Here is a 14,205-nt window from a genome sequence, read left to right on the forward strand (position 1 = left end):
AAAAAAAAAGGAGAAAGAGAAAAGATGAAAAATGAATGATTGTTGGCATTAACTCAAGAAAATTCCCAATTGGAGTGGAATTCTTACAATTTGGAAAAGATTTCTTCTAATGCAACCCCATATAAAGGGATATCTGCTGAAGAGATGAAACTAGCATCTGTGATTTTCTAGTGCTTGTATCATTTGGAGTGCTTTGGGCATTTTTTCTACTGATTTCCACTTCCACTACAGCAATACTTTAAAGGGAAAAGGTGCTAGATCTGAAATACTATTGCAATATTTTACTTCAGAGTTCGAACTAGAAGGGAAGAAAAAGAAGAAATAATATTTTGATATTTTTCAGTTGATGGATTTTGACAATATAAATAGCTGACGATGTATGCAGGTGCACTGGGTGAGGGGGGAACAAATCTGATTTTTTCCTTGTGTGTTTCAAGGGACACCTGTGGTATATTAGTAATATTGGGGTGTATAATGCAATACAGTTGAGTGCTTCTCCCCGGAGATTGCTCATGGCAAATCCTATATACAAACTGATTACCTGTGAGCCAAGATATTTTTGTATGTTACTTTTCTTGATTGGCTGATAAGATAAACTTTCTATGTGTCATTTGAGTTGTGGTTCAGGTTAAGGTGTGCTGCACTGCTTTACGACATCACTCTTGTGTGCAACCCTGAACATTTCCTGTAAATGTGGCCTAGATCACTGGATTATGTCGGTTTATGCAGAGAGGACTCGGGAGTTGGGAGGCATTTGGGACCTACATGAAGGGAGGAGCTACCAAGGGCTGTTACCTGGCCCAGTGTGCAGGGAGGAATGACTGGGATTGCAATAAGTGGGAAGATAAAGGCTAGAAAATATTTCGCCAGATTTTTCTATTCTAAGGGAGATTTCATCATTTATATTTGTTCTCTTGAGGAACAAAACCTCTGCACATGCAGGCTTTTTTATATTAGTAATTATATTACCAATGCAATGTCTTTGCAAAAATACCTGTGGAAGATGTGCTTTGTGCGAGCTGCTGTAGAAGAGCAGTATACTGAAAGAGGCATACTGTTTCATGGTGGTTGTCGTTACATAGGGTAACAATTGCTTTAAGCTTTTGGTGATGTTAATGGGAATGAGCTACTCACTTTTCTCGTCTCTATACTGGTTGTCTGCTCAGAAATCCTGCATGGCCCTCAGCCTTGGGTAGCAGCCTGTGGCACATTGCTATAATCTGTGTTATTGCAGTCGAGTATTTATTTATTTTTACTTGTAACAGTGTCATTCTAAATAGATTATCACTAAATATATTCTTGTATATGTAATTTCTTTTGAATGCTAAAAGTTTGGCCATTGAAGGTTGCGCTATGCCTTCTTCAGCATCTTATCCCATATTTTTCTCTCCTGTAAACAGCCCACAGCTTTCCAGGTAGCTCTGTCTTCACTCAGCATGTGTGACCGTTTCCCCAAGCCTGTACTCTCCAGCTCCCTGATTATATCACCTATCCTATCCATATCTTATCTCCCTATCCATATGTGTTGGTCCAGTACTTGCATCTCCACTGGACAGTGCAGGTCCTGGTTTCCTCTGAATGTGTGTGTGTGTGTGTGTGTCCTGGGGAGCAGGCACTAGAGAACAAACTGCTGTTGGTTGACTGGTGTTTTCTTATTTTTTGGTGAGGCAGTGGAATCTAACAGTTGGATCATGATTGAAACACCACTTTCAAATATTAGAGGAAGTTCTTATTTTTCTTTTTTCCCCAAGCAGCTTTTCTGAAAGAACACTTCTCTTACTGCATTTGAGTAAACATGGTAAATGGAGCTGAGCTCTGAGGTGCTACCAGCTCTGTGCCAGCGTGAACGGGCATGCTGGGCTAGCTACATGGCTGCAAGCCCTGYGTCAGCATCCAGGCTGCGGTGGATAGGAGGGACAGAGCACAAGCCCTCCTCGCTTGCTCTTCCTTTCATGTTGAGGAGTGTTGTGTCCCTGGGAAGGGTTGCCTTCCAGACCATCGCCGTCATTGATTGGCCCAAGGTGGTAGGTGCAAGTATTTCTCGATCTGTTGTGAGCTGTATCCTAATGGGTATATGAGCAGAAGCCTATGTGGAGGGCTAGTCTGTGAGACTTGCTGTTGATTATTAGGTAACTTGTCATGATTTGCTCTTTTCTTTTGAGCCATTTCATCAGTGGCTGATTCTGGGCATTAGCTGTTATTTCTGCATTATAGCAGCAGTTGTTCTGGCTGTATCCTTTGGTACAATGAGCTTTGGTACCACCTGTAGAGAGTTGAAATGTGAATCATAAACCCATGGCCTGCTCTTTGTTATACAGGAAACATGGAAGTGTCTTTAGGGTAGCTTAATCATTGTATTTTGATTGAATTGGTGAATTTTTCGCATTACTTCAGAGGCAGATAAGCATCTTATGTTAAAAAATTAATATTAAAGTCTGCTCCTTTTCAGAATGATTTGCTCAGATACCACCTGTGATGTTGGATTCAAGTTTAAGTACTTTAGCAATGGCTACARCAGGCTATTACTCTGGTGATCCCTGTCCATGCAGAGCTTAAGCTTTAGCATGATTTGTTAGTGGTTTGCATCTCCCAGTAGAGGAGTGCTCCCATTAACAAGGAAGAGAGGAAATTACTGTTATTGATCCACTTTGTTCTTTAGCTTTCACTTACACTTGTGTGAAAACTTAGAAATCAATCTGATCAGTCTTCTGTGCTCAACATCCGTGAATTTTGAGACTGTTATGTGGAAGTGTGGGGTCCTTGACTGCTGTTTTAAGTGCTTTGATTCAGGACTTGAAGATAGATTGCTGCTAGGTTGTTCAGCTGCAAAAAGGTTTTGCTGAGCTGTTACTTTTGGTGTACCAGACTTAGAGTGAGAAGAAAAATCAAAGAAGCTCCGCCCCCACTAGTAGGTCTGCATTGCTTTTTATCYCGGGAGACAATAACTTTGCATGTTAAACCTTTCTGTTAAGGAAGGAAGGAAAATGGGTGTTTTTTAGGATTCATTGCAGGTCAATAGCAAAAGAGAAAAAGCAACACAGTGCTGAAAAGGAAGAGAGTTTGATTCTAGAAAATGAATTTCTTATGATTTTTATTCTTTATATGGAAAAATAAAACATGAATCAAACAATGCCAGTGATATGATTCATCTGCTTTTTTTTTTTCCTTTTTGTGTGAAACTTTCAGTAATGTTAGTGGAAATTATGTATGGGGAATAGTTTTATTTTCAAAATAATACTGCTTTACTGCTGAGATCACTGGTGTCTTGTGTGAGCACAGCGCTACACCTATGCCTAACAGGCTAGGGAAAATTCTTGAGTATTTTCAAATGCAGCAGTGCTTTTTGGTCTGGTAAAAGTATTTCACTGAGGAACAGCATAGCTGATAAAGTGTGCTGACATATTTGTACTTTGAGCTCTGTCAGTGGACTTTGAGCTGTGTTAGTGGACTCTGTTGGTTCTTGTCTCTGATCATGGAGGAACCTTCTTCCTCCTTCCCCCCCCCCATTTCTCTTTTATGTTGAAAACCTATAAATGCTGGGAATTTATTTTAATATAGTTGCTCCTGTTTCCTTTTTTAATTAAATTTCCAGTAGCAATTTTGCTTTGTTCAGATGACTTCTGGAGTGATAGTTTGATGTGCTTCAAGATTTCAACCTTAGAAGGGATGTATTTCTGCATTTCTTTTTCTGCAGAGGTGGCCCCTGTTGTCACTTCTTAAAGCTGTGCCAGGGGCTCAGACACTACAGTTGAAATGGCAGTGCTGTATTGTTTTATTCATTTTTTTTTAGTGACCTCAGAGGGGTCACAATTTTGTTCCAGATCATCTGTTCCAAATACATGTTTATGTGAATGTGTGAACTCGGTTAAATCCATCCATGGACACTTCTTTGTTTATTAGTAAGCAGATAGTGCATTCCTTGATGAAATATTCTGCAGCAAGTAGGGTAATTTGCATTACTTTTTTTTTGCCTGTAATCCTGGGGGGAGGGTCTTAGATAAACTTTTTGTTGGGAGAAAAAAAAAAAAAACCCTGAAGTTTCATGTCCTAGTTCTATTAAACTCGGGGGTGGGGGGAAGTAGTTAATTTAAATGCAGCTTTTGGGTAGATAAGAGTTGTGGGTTTTAACCTTTCAGTGATGTACCCTTAAAATATTTTCTGATAGAGTTGTACATACTCATGTAATACATTTACCTCTGCTCACAGTTGACTTGCTTAATTGCTTTTGTGGAACCCTTAGAAATTGCTCAGTGATGCTTCAGGTCTGTGGATCATTGAAAATCACCAGGATTCAGATAAGTTCAGGCTCACAGACCATTGATTAGGATCAGTGTAATTAAATTAGCGTAAATAAAGACCATTAATATAAGCTATCTTTCTTTCTTAATGTAAATTCCACAGGTTTGAATTTACTGCATAGATGCTGGTTACATTTTTTCCATAGCAGATCCATGAAAGATTATGAAGCTGCTGATAAAATCTAGGATGTATTTTGGATTCCTTTGTATTATTTATTTATTAAAATTTTATTTATTTTTTTAAATCAGTTAGAAAGTGATTGTAGGGTGAATACTATCTGAAGTTGGGGTCCATATTCTTCAAAAGTTGGGGTCCATATTCTTCCTTTTGCCTGGAGGTTTCTGGCAGTAATGTCTTGATGATTGTGATTAATTAAGAGTTTATTTTACGTTAGTGCATTTTAGTTATTTTCTTAGAGAAGTCTGTGCATTTTTGTTGGTATGACCATTAAAACATGTTTGATTTAAATATTTTCAATTACATTGCATGCTATTTTCTGCATATTTCTCAGCTCTACTGTGCCAGGGTATAGTTTAATTAACAAGTTGTATTGCTTATATCTAATTTAAAAAGCAGTACTGTTTTGCTTGCTAAGTAGAGCTTAGGGCTACAGAACACTTTAATTCTTAGAGATTATAATAAATCTAGGTACCCGCACTGTCTGTTGTGATTTCATTTTTTAAAAATAAAATTTAATAGAAATAGAAATAAATTTTAACTTAATAAAAATTGGATTTCTGTCTTTATTCTTGTTCCCTCCTGAGTCTGGATGCACACATATACACGCACACTGCTTAATTACATAGCTCCTTGCTTCATAGCTCTAATACTATTTAAAATGAGACCTACGTGAGTATTCTTTCCAGGACAACATATTCTGGTACTATCTAATTTTTGAAGTTTTGACTATATGAATTATATCATGGAGGATGAACACTACATTTAAATATTAAGAGTTCACTAAAATACTGGTAATCATGATAGTTAATAGATTGTTCAGACATGTGAAAGTTACCATCTAAATACACAAGCTGAACATTGTTTTGCGTATTTATGAATTTAATACTTTTGTACTAAAGGTCCCTGTCATTTGCCAGCTACAGGGCTTTTTTGTGGTGCCTCGTGGCATTAAATGTGGTGAAATTTGCACTTCTTTAAAAGAGCCTCCACAGCAGCCTTTGGTGCTCTCTGCTGGTGCTGTGCATGGTGTTCTGGCAGAAGCCATCAGAAACTATCACAGCTCCCTGCTTCCCTTCTTGTAATTGCTCTTCTTGTTCACTTCAGGGTTATTTTTAGGAGTACCTCCAAGGTGAAGCAGCAGGGACTCAGATGCTCGCGCCTCAGGCCTCTATTACAATGCAGCACATCTCAAAGAGTTAATAGCACATGATGGGCTTGCAAATTCTAAAATACAGTTCAGTGTTGCTTCAAATTTGTCTTGCATTTGTACTGTTGCCTTAATACCTGAATGTGAGACAAACTCTTAACTTGAAACAAATTGTCATTGTTGTGGTGTAAATTATCACAGGGGCTATGGTCTCCACTGTTTGCAGCAACTCATTGATGATGTTGTCAAAGAGCTTATGTATAAAACAGTTTTAGAAACATAGCGCTTTATTTGGACAGTCTTATTTTGGCTTACTATCCATTTAGATTTTGTTGTCCTTGATTCTGTTGTCCTTCTGTTGAAGGAATTGAAACTAAGCTGCAAAATAGCCATTCTTATTAGAATGCCTGATGAAGCACTGTATCGCTTTATTGGTCTAGCCACGTAGGTATAATTATACCAAGTTACTAGTAAACTTCTTGCAAAGCAAGCCTTTAGATTTCAGTGCTGAGTTGAGCTCAAGGGAGACTTTCAGCTACTTATGCAAATTGATTGTGAAATTGAATCCTTAGATCTGATTCTAAGAGCTGAAATCCTTTATCTTTACATTCATAGTAAGTCTCCACCACTGCCACATGCTTTCCTTTTTCTTTCTTTTCCTTTCTTTCCTCCAGAACAGTGAAAAAGAACTGGCTGTAAATATGAATCAGGTCTTCAGGCTTCAGATTTTTTTTATGACTTCCTGAATTTTTTTTGGTCAGCATCTGTGCCTGTGTTTAATTAGGGTATTTTTTATATCTGTCAAAGTAGGGCTTAGTTGCCATAAAGCTTATGCTTCTTTTTCTTTCTTTCTTAAGCAGCTGTTACAATTTTTTTTATTGTTTTATAGGCAAATTTAGAAAACAAACCAGTAAATGGCCGCAGACCAGAACTCATGGAATGCAGTATATGTGGTCATGGTGAAAAATACAGGGTGAAAACAAACCAAACACTACCCTTTGAAAATGTACAGTCTAAGGAGAAAGACAGAATGACAGGCTTGGAAGCAGAGAATTGGGCACATAACGAGAAGCCATCTTTTGGTGTCCATGTCAATGGAGATATCCATGGAACTGTGACAGGGAACGAACACTTGAAAAATACTGAAGAAAGTGAAAGAGCAGTATCTCCTAGTCAGTTAACTGAGCCAAAAAAGTCATTTGCACAAACCATCAGAAATGGCATAAAAACCCTACATTACTCGCCTCCAGAATCAGTTGTTTCCTTGAAAAAGGTATCTGTAGAGGAAAGAACGGATTTGACAAGCAACTCCTATACACATTGGACAAAGGCTACTAATCTGAATAATGTTGTAAACACCCTGACAACTGGTGCTAGTTGTGTTCACACAGAAAAACAGGAAAATGTTTTTATGAAACAGGAAAACTGCMCTTGTGTGGTCCTTCAAGATTCTGATAAGTCGTTTTTGCAAACTGGTTCTATTTCGGATTTGCAAGACAGTTTCTGTTGTCCTCCACTGCCTGAAGCGGAAGCCCCTGCAGAGAAGGATGGCGTTAAAACACCAGACCAAGAGACACAGCAAGAGAATTCTTCACTGCAGCCCACTTTCTTGTCTCTGATTAAAAACAGAAATTTAACTGTAGAGCAGGTTGTAGCTATTGAAGCTTTAACGCAATTATCTGAAGCCCCTTTAGAAACAACTTCACCAGCTAAAACTGAAAGTATTGAGTATACAGAAGAAACAACTTCCAGCTTGCTCCAGAGTTACAAAAGGGATATTTCATCCTCCTTTACGTCCCCTACATTGAAGGAAATCAAAGACACTTACTTGCAGAATGAACAGCAGCTCTTGTCTCACTGTGCTGCCTTGCAGAAGCAGCTCCCTAGTAAGGCAGTGTTGTACAATGGACAAAGTTTGATTTCTGAATTGCATGATGAGCCTCCTGGTGAGATGTATAAATTACAGTTATCCTCACAAGATACCAAAACCTTATCTGATGTAACATCCAATGCAAAACCATTTTCAGGTCATACTACCAAGAATAATTGTATGTATGATCAAATCACCTTTGCCCGGTATTGCAATGCTTCGTGTAACGTCCAGCAAACAAGTAACAACTTGGAAATTCTTGCCCAAGTAGAGCAAAAGCCAACCTGTAATGATTTGAACTTGAAAACTAGTTCTTCAATAAAAGAAGGAGGAATTCATAGTCAGGATGAAGAGGATGTAGCTACTCAACTAACTCAACTCGCAGCATTAATTGAGTCAAACCAGACAAATCCAGATCAGAAGAATGACATTAAGGCATCGCTACTCAATCTAATATCACATGAGCGGCAGCCAAAACATAACCAGGATCAGTGCCTGTTGCAGAAGAAAGAAACTGTATTTCTTAGGCATAATTACAGTTCCTTACTGTTAAAGCAAAAACAGTCAACAAATAAAAAAGGAAATGCTGTACCATGGAGACCAAGACACAAAAAGAAGCCTCAAGAAACACGCTATCAACAAAATAATCAAAACCAGCTTGAGCTGTTGCCATGCCAGCATAGTGAGTTACAGGACATTTGGATATCATCAAAACTGCACAGGCTTGGTCAAACCATGCCGCAGGACTCCAGAATAGCTGCATCAGAAAAGAAATCTCCTAGAACCAAAGTACAGAAAGCACTGACTCAAAATACATCATCATCACAAGAAAAAACTAGATTATTTCTCCCACAAACTCAGATAAAGTTCCATAGATGCTTACCTGAGGTACCACAGGAGAAAACAAAAGACAGGTTGTTCAGCTGCGAAATGGTGAACGAGCAGATCAAAGCTGCAGAAYCTGGTGACCCTCTATGTATTGATCCACTGAAAAATGATGGTATTACATGTAACCAGTACAGTGACCTGCCCTCCCGTAATTCTGTGGCCATTCCACAGCTGAAAACGGCATCCTCATTAAACAGACCTAGTGAAAACGTACAGATGTTTACAGAAAAAAGTACTTCTCAGGTACAGCAAGCAGCAAGCGTTGGTCAGACACATCCTTTGCGCCAGACTCTTAGCCAGTCTAATCTGAGAGCGAACGAAACACAGAGTGACAACAAATCCTGTTTTCAGCGGGATGCTGTCGAGCAAGGGGATGCGAAGTCGCAGCTGCGGCCTGTTCCCTGTGGTGGGGTCCGCGTGCCAGGGGCCGCTGAAGCTCTCAGGAATATCGAGTGTGCAGGTGAAGTTACCATTCTGACGGCAACGAGTTTTGGTTCGGACCAGCCGCAGAGCGCAGGGGACTCGGGGTGCTCTCCGGCAAAGAACACACTCAGCAGTTTTCTTGAATCACCCATGAAGTTTCTTGACACCCCTACAAAAAATTTAATAGATACACCTACGAAAAAAGGACAGTCTGAACTGCCAACTTGTGACTGTGTTGGTAAGTCCTTTTGCTAATTTTTGCGTATACCTTTCAAATAGATTTGAGTTAATATTGCTTCCTTTAATGTGAGGAAGTGCATTGGACAGTTACTTCGGCATTGCAGAAGCTCAGTGTTTTGCCCTGTGTTTTGAGAGGAGAAAGTGTTTTTTTGTTTTTTCCCCTTTTCTGTAACTTTTTTGAGGTCTTCGGTCCTGCGAAACACAGCAGGTTCTAATATTTTTGGCCTTGCAACTGGCAGGTTTAAATTCTCCGGTATTTAAATGCAAGTAGAAGAAAAGGAGTTTTTTTGACTTATTTTGTTATTGGTGACTTGTACTCCATGTGAGTTTATCTGCAATATATTAGATTATGATTTTCATGGTCTAGAAGTAATTTTTGCTTGAGATATACTGGGCAGATCTTCCAATACCTTTTAACTGTTGCCTAAATTAAATACTGTTAAACAGGTGGAAGGGCATAGTTGTGGGCAGTCTTGTTACCGTCAGCATTGGTCCTTGGGAGAGATGTGATTTAGGCTTGAAAGAGTACGTGTCAAAGGCTTTTAAGTGTCTCTTATTGGAGAGATGAGAGGTTAGGTAGAGTTCAAGTGATAAAGTCAGAGACGTAATAACTTACGTTGAGGGATGGAGTGTCACACCAAACTGGGTGTTCGAAATTTTGCAAGTTCAACTTAATTGATGGTGTTGGACATGTTTTGTATTCAGACTATCAAACCATGTAGATGGAAAAACAAGTCAAACTCTGAACAACAAAGCATATGCGAGCAGATTTTTTTTTTCTCTTCGATTTAATGTTCTGAACCAACAAGCCACTAGTTGAGAGATCTGGATTACGTTCTCTGTTATGTAGTATATGACCACAAGTTAATTTTTTTCTTCAATTATCTCTCGTCTAAAATACTTCCATACTTACAAGGACAYTGGGAGGCTTGCCTAATTAATATATACCAGGCCCTGTAGTGAAAATTGCTGAAGAATGCAAAATATTAATATAGTTAGGACTAGTTTACAATGTCATAGAAGATCCATTATCAGATTAATAGGAGTTATTTCAGGTATGAAATAATTTTGATGACTCTAAGGAGAAATGTTTGTCGATACATTATWTGTTACATTTAGGTTAAGATTTTATGTATTTAATTTGGAGAATGCTTCTGTARACTATTTTAAAGTTACTTCTAATGGTATAAATTTTTGCATGTGCAAACTTGATTTTCTCAACCTCCTTACAGAACAAATTATAGAGAAAGATGAAGGCCCTTATTACACACACCTCGGGACAGGACCAAGTGTTGCTGCTGTGAGAGAAATAATGGAGAACAGGTGAGGAAAATTCAGCATTTAATGCTAACAGAATTTTTGAATGTATAAACAGGAAAGAAGATGAGCTATGAAGTCSGACTATGAAGTCAGGTGCTATGTTTTCTTTTTTAAAAAAAAAACACTTCTTGCTGTACTCATTCGTAAAACATTTTTCTGCTCAGATGTGCACGAGATGAACACTAGCATTCCAGTTCCAAACTCACTTGTCTTTTCTGAGCTCCAGCAGCTTTAGTGTCCTATTTCACTAAGTGCAGTGTGCTCTTAGGTGCTATTGAAGTCAATACGAATGACAGAGATAAGCACCTCACAGGATTGCGTTATCCAGTGTCCTGCATGTAACCAGCTGTGACAAATTGAATGGAAAGGTCACCTAAGTGACTTAAGTACACTAGGATTTACATGCAGTGACATTTTCTTCCCAAATAATGTCTCCTTAGTAGAAGAAATAGTAGTTATCAGAAGAGAGATTTCAAATTGACTCATACAAATAGGATTTTAAATTTATTTATTTTATCTATAATTGGACATTATAGATATTTTGTTTCTGTTGTGCTCTCAGTAAAATAAAAATAAAATAGTTATTCTTGTTTTATTGAAAGTGTTCCCTATTCTAAAATGCTCTACAACAGTTTTAGTTGTACTCACAAAATTTTTTTTAATTCAGGTATGGAGCRAAAGGAAGCGCTGTAAGAATAGAGGTAGTGGTTTATACAGGAAAGGAAGGAAAAAGCTCTCAGGGGTGTCCAATTGCCAAGTGGGTAAGTTTTTATGTTACAGTAGTAAAACTGTTTTGTGTGGCTTTTAAAYTTCAAATGATGTGTATAATCTTTATAATGTGGTCTTTAATGAAAGTCCCTGAATGATGAAGCTAAAGAAAACATTTTCATTCTGTAGTACTGTATGTTGTGCTGTAGTTTAAATAAGAGTGTGAAAGAAAGGTGCTTAACAGAGCTAGCAGAAAGGACTAAATTAAGGGTAAGAGAATCCTGAAAGTGTCTCAAAGTTACCATGTCTTGTGAACTAAGTTACTGAGAAGCGTGAAAGAGAAAAGAAGGGGTGATTGCCTGGGAGAGTTGGGTAATTAGGCAGTAACATTTTTTCAAACCCTTCTTGGTTGCACGAACACCTGAAGAAAAGAGTGTGATGGAAGCATTAAGGAAATTCAATATCAAATACGATTGAATTCATTATTATCATTGAGGAACTGAACTCAGTATTTAGAAGTGCAGATGTTACAGAGATAGTTTTTACTAAAGTCTGTCTCACACTGCCTCATAGGAGGCAGGAAATGAGGCAAGCTCCAGGAAAGAGTTTGGAAGCAATTGGTTGTCCTTATTTTTTGCTGAAACCAATAAAAAAATAGGTAAAAGTCGAGGTAAAAGTAGATAGAGAATCATGTAAATTGAGTTTTGGGAATTAAAAGAACGTGGTTATTGCTCTTTTTTTTGACACATTTATGAATTTCAAACTTAATTGAAAATTTGATGAAGATAATGTACAGCATATAGACTAGTGTTTGTAGTTCTGTAACAAAAAATGATATTATGTATTGTTTGTGAATGATATTGTATGCTAAGTGTTGTGCATGTTGCTACAGATGATATCTTTAATTACAAACTGGTAGCCAAGCAAAAAGATGGTATAACAAATTTCATAAACAGACTTCTAACTCAAAAGAATAGCCTAATCTTTCTGAGTATTTCAACCAAACATTCCATTTTAGCAAAGGAGAGGAGTTAAAAATCTTAGCTTACAAACTCTTAACTTTGATTTTTTCTGTTGCTATTATTAATGTAATGTCTTTTATGTAAAACAACAAGAGATTTTATTGTATATGTGAATGGCTGTTAGTTTTGAACATGTGTGTACAACGCAACAGTCAGAAAGCACTGGAATACATAGAGAAAAGGCTGTTTTAAGGTATAGGGGACCTGTATTCCAATTTGGTTTTTAAGTTTCTATATTTAAAGCATTTGAGAGAGTAATTTTAATGGTAATTTAACTTTAACTAAGTATCAATCTTGTGTTATGCAGCAGTGACTTTTTTGTGTGCAAGTTCAGACCTGAAGATGATGAATGCTTTTTCAAGTACATTAACTGTTACTGTGTGACTGTTCAGTATAACAGAGGGAAGGAAATTGCTGAAATCTSCTCTGTAGAACTGTTTCATCTATACAAAAATTCACGTTTTTGGTTCATACACTTAATGTATGAGTTGACTTTTCATTGGCAGTGCTAATTTAAATTCTTAAAATGGAGCATATTTGGGTTTTGGCTATGACCAAAGAAACACAATTATGAAATTTATTTTAAAACACATGGAAGAAGTTTGCTGTGCTTTCTGATAATTGCAGTCACAAGGTTCTGTCAATTGCACAGATACTTTCAGTCACTCGTTTACAGTGTACTTCGGGACAGACTCGTCTCTGCTTTGCAGATGGTCGTGTTTTTGCCCTTAGGGCTGCTGAGAGTTGCTGGGGAGAGCACCATGATGGAGCTCTGCTGAAGCAAATGTGATAAGGAAGAATTGAATTTATCTGTTGGTCATATTTAACTATTTTCGCCAATTTGCCCTATTGCCACTAGTTACTTTATTCTTCTGTTAGTTCGTTAAGAAGCAATTTAGGATCAAAAGAGGCTTTGTAAAATATCTCTGTCCATACATTCTTTCGTTAGTGACTGCATTTCATAATTCTAATTTTCTCTTAAATTGTTTTTACTGAAATGGCTCCAAACATGTACCTGGTATATTAAATATTTAGCAAGATAGACTCCTTTCCCTAAGAGGAGCTGACATTTCTTCCTTAGATTTCAGGGCACCACAAACTTCCAAATAATTTTCCTTTCAGTTCTCTTTTGAGAACAAATAAAATTTTCTAGATTTTTTTGAGTATATAATATTTGGGGGTGATATTTTGTCCCTCTGGATGTGAACAAGTGTGCTCCTATTAACTGAACTTAAATAGTATCAGTAATTACTACCTAGGGTTTGAAACCTTGTTGTAGTTGTATCTGTGAACATTAGTTTGACACTCACATGAACTAAACWGTTTGCAGTGAAGATGAACTTGCTATTTTGTACTGCATTCAGTGACAGAGATTTTCAGTAGCTTCTTTACCTGACCTCTTTTTAYGCATCAGAAGTTGCACGGTCTCGTCTGCAGTCTTCTGCTGCCAAATCATAACTTTGAGATTTCAGATGTGTGGGTATGTGTGTAGGTGCTGACTGTATGATTCGGCAGTAGTTTACCATTCTGTGGAATCTGTCTGGATAGATACACTCTTCTTTCTTTTTTGTGTAGATTTCTTTTTTCTTTCTTCTTCCTCATCTAAGTACTTCAGATTTCTACACAATAAAGTTGTTTTTTTTTTTAAAAAAAAAAAAAGGGAAAAAAGTTGTGTAATGCTTGTATTGCTGACCTATCATTCTGCATTAGTAGCCCATTCATGTAATAGAAACCGTTTCAGTTTACTGTGCACCTCCTATAACCAGYTAGTGGTAGGTGACTCATATCAGTCCCATTGTTTTGTCAGTACTTTAGCTGATGATGAATATAGCTAATTTTTCTTTGCTCTCAAGGTGTCTGATGGTAAATAAAGATTACCTAAGGTAATTTATGTGAAAAGGTTTATGAATTTATATCATCTCTTGAGTTGTTCATAAGTAGCTCACTCTAGGCATCACCTTATTTCCCTGAATTCAGACATATATGCTGCTGACCATGTCAGCTGGGGAGGTCAGCTTCAGGCCTTAAAACTTCTGGGTTAAACCCATTTCCTATTGGTTCTTTCTGCTGTTTTCAGTGGACATTGGTTTGGATCAGTTATCGTTGTT

General features: G+C 37.5%; 1 protein-coding gene across 3 annotated transcripts in view; it reads left to right on the plus strand.

Annotated features, from left to right (window-relative positions):
* Positions 1-14,205, plus strand: part of TET1 (tet methylcytosine dioxygenase 1) — a 93,000-nt gene that overhangs the window by 36,665 nt on the left and 42,130 nt on the right. For all 3 annotated transcript variants that reach the window (XM_085305543.1, XM_085305542.1, XM_085305544.1), the window contains 3 exons: positions 6,516-9,045; positions 10,280-10,370; positions 11,035-11,128. In XM_085305543.1, coding sequence (XP_085161669.1) covers positions 6,516-9,045; positions 10,280-10,370; positions 11,035-11,128 — 2,715 coding nt within the window. The remainder of the gene's footprint in view (positions 1-6,515; positions 9,046-10,279; positions 10,371-11,034; positions 11,129-14,205) is intronic.

This window comes from Rhea americana, unplaced genomic scaffold (genome assembly GCF_003343005.1).
Source record: "Rhea americana isolate MKP2758 unplaced genomic scaffold, rheAme1 scaffold_222, whole genome shotgun sequence".
NCBI classification, from domain to species: Eukaryota; Metazoa; Chordata; class Aves; order Rheiformes; family Rheidae; genus Rhea; species Rhea americana.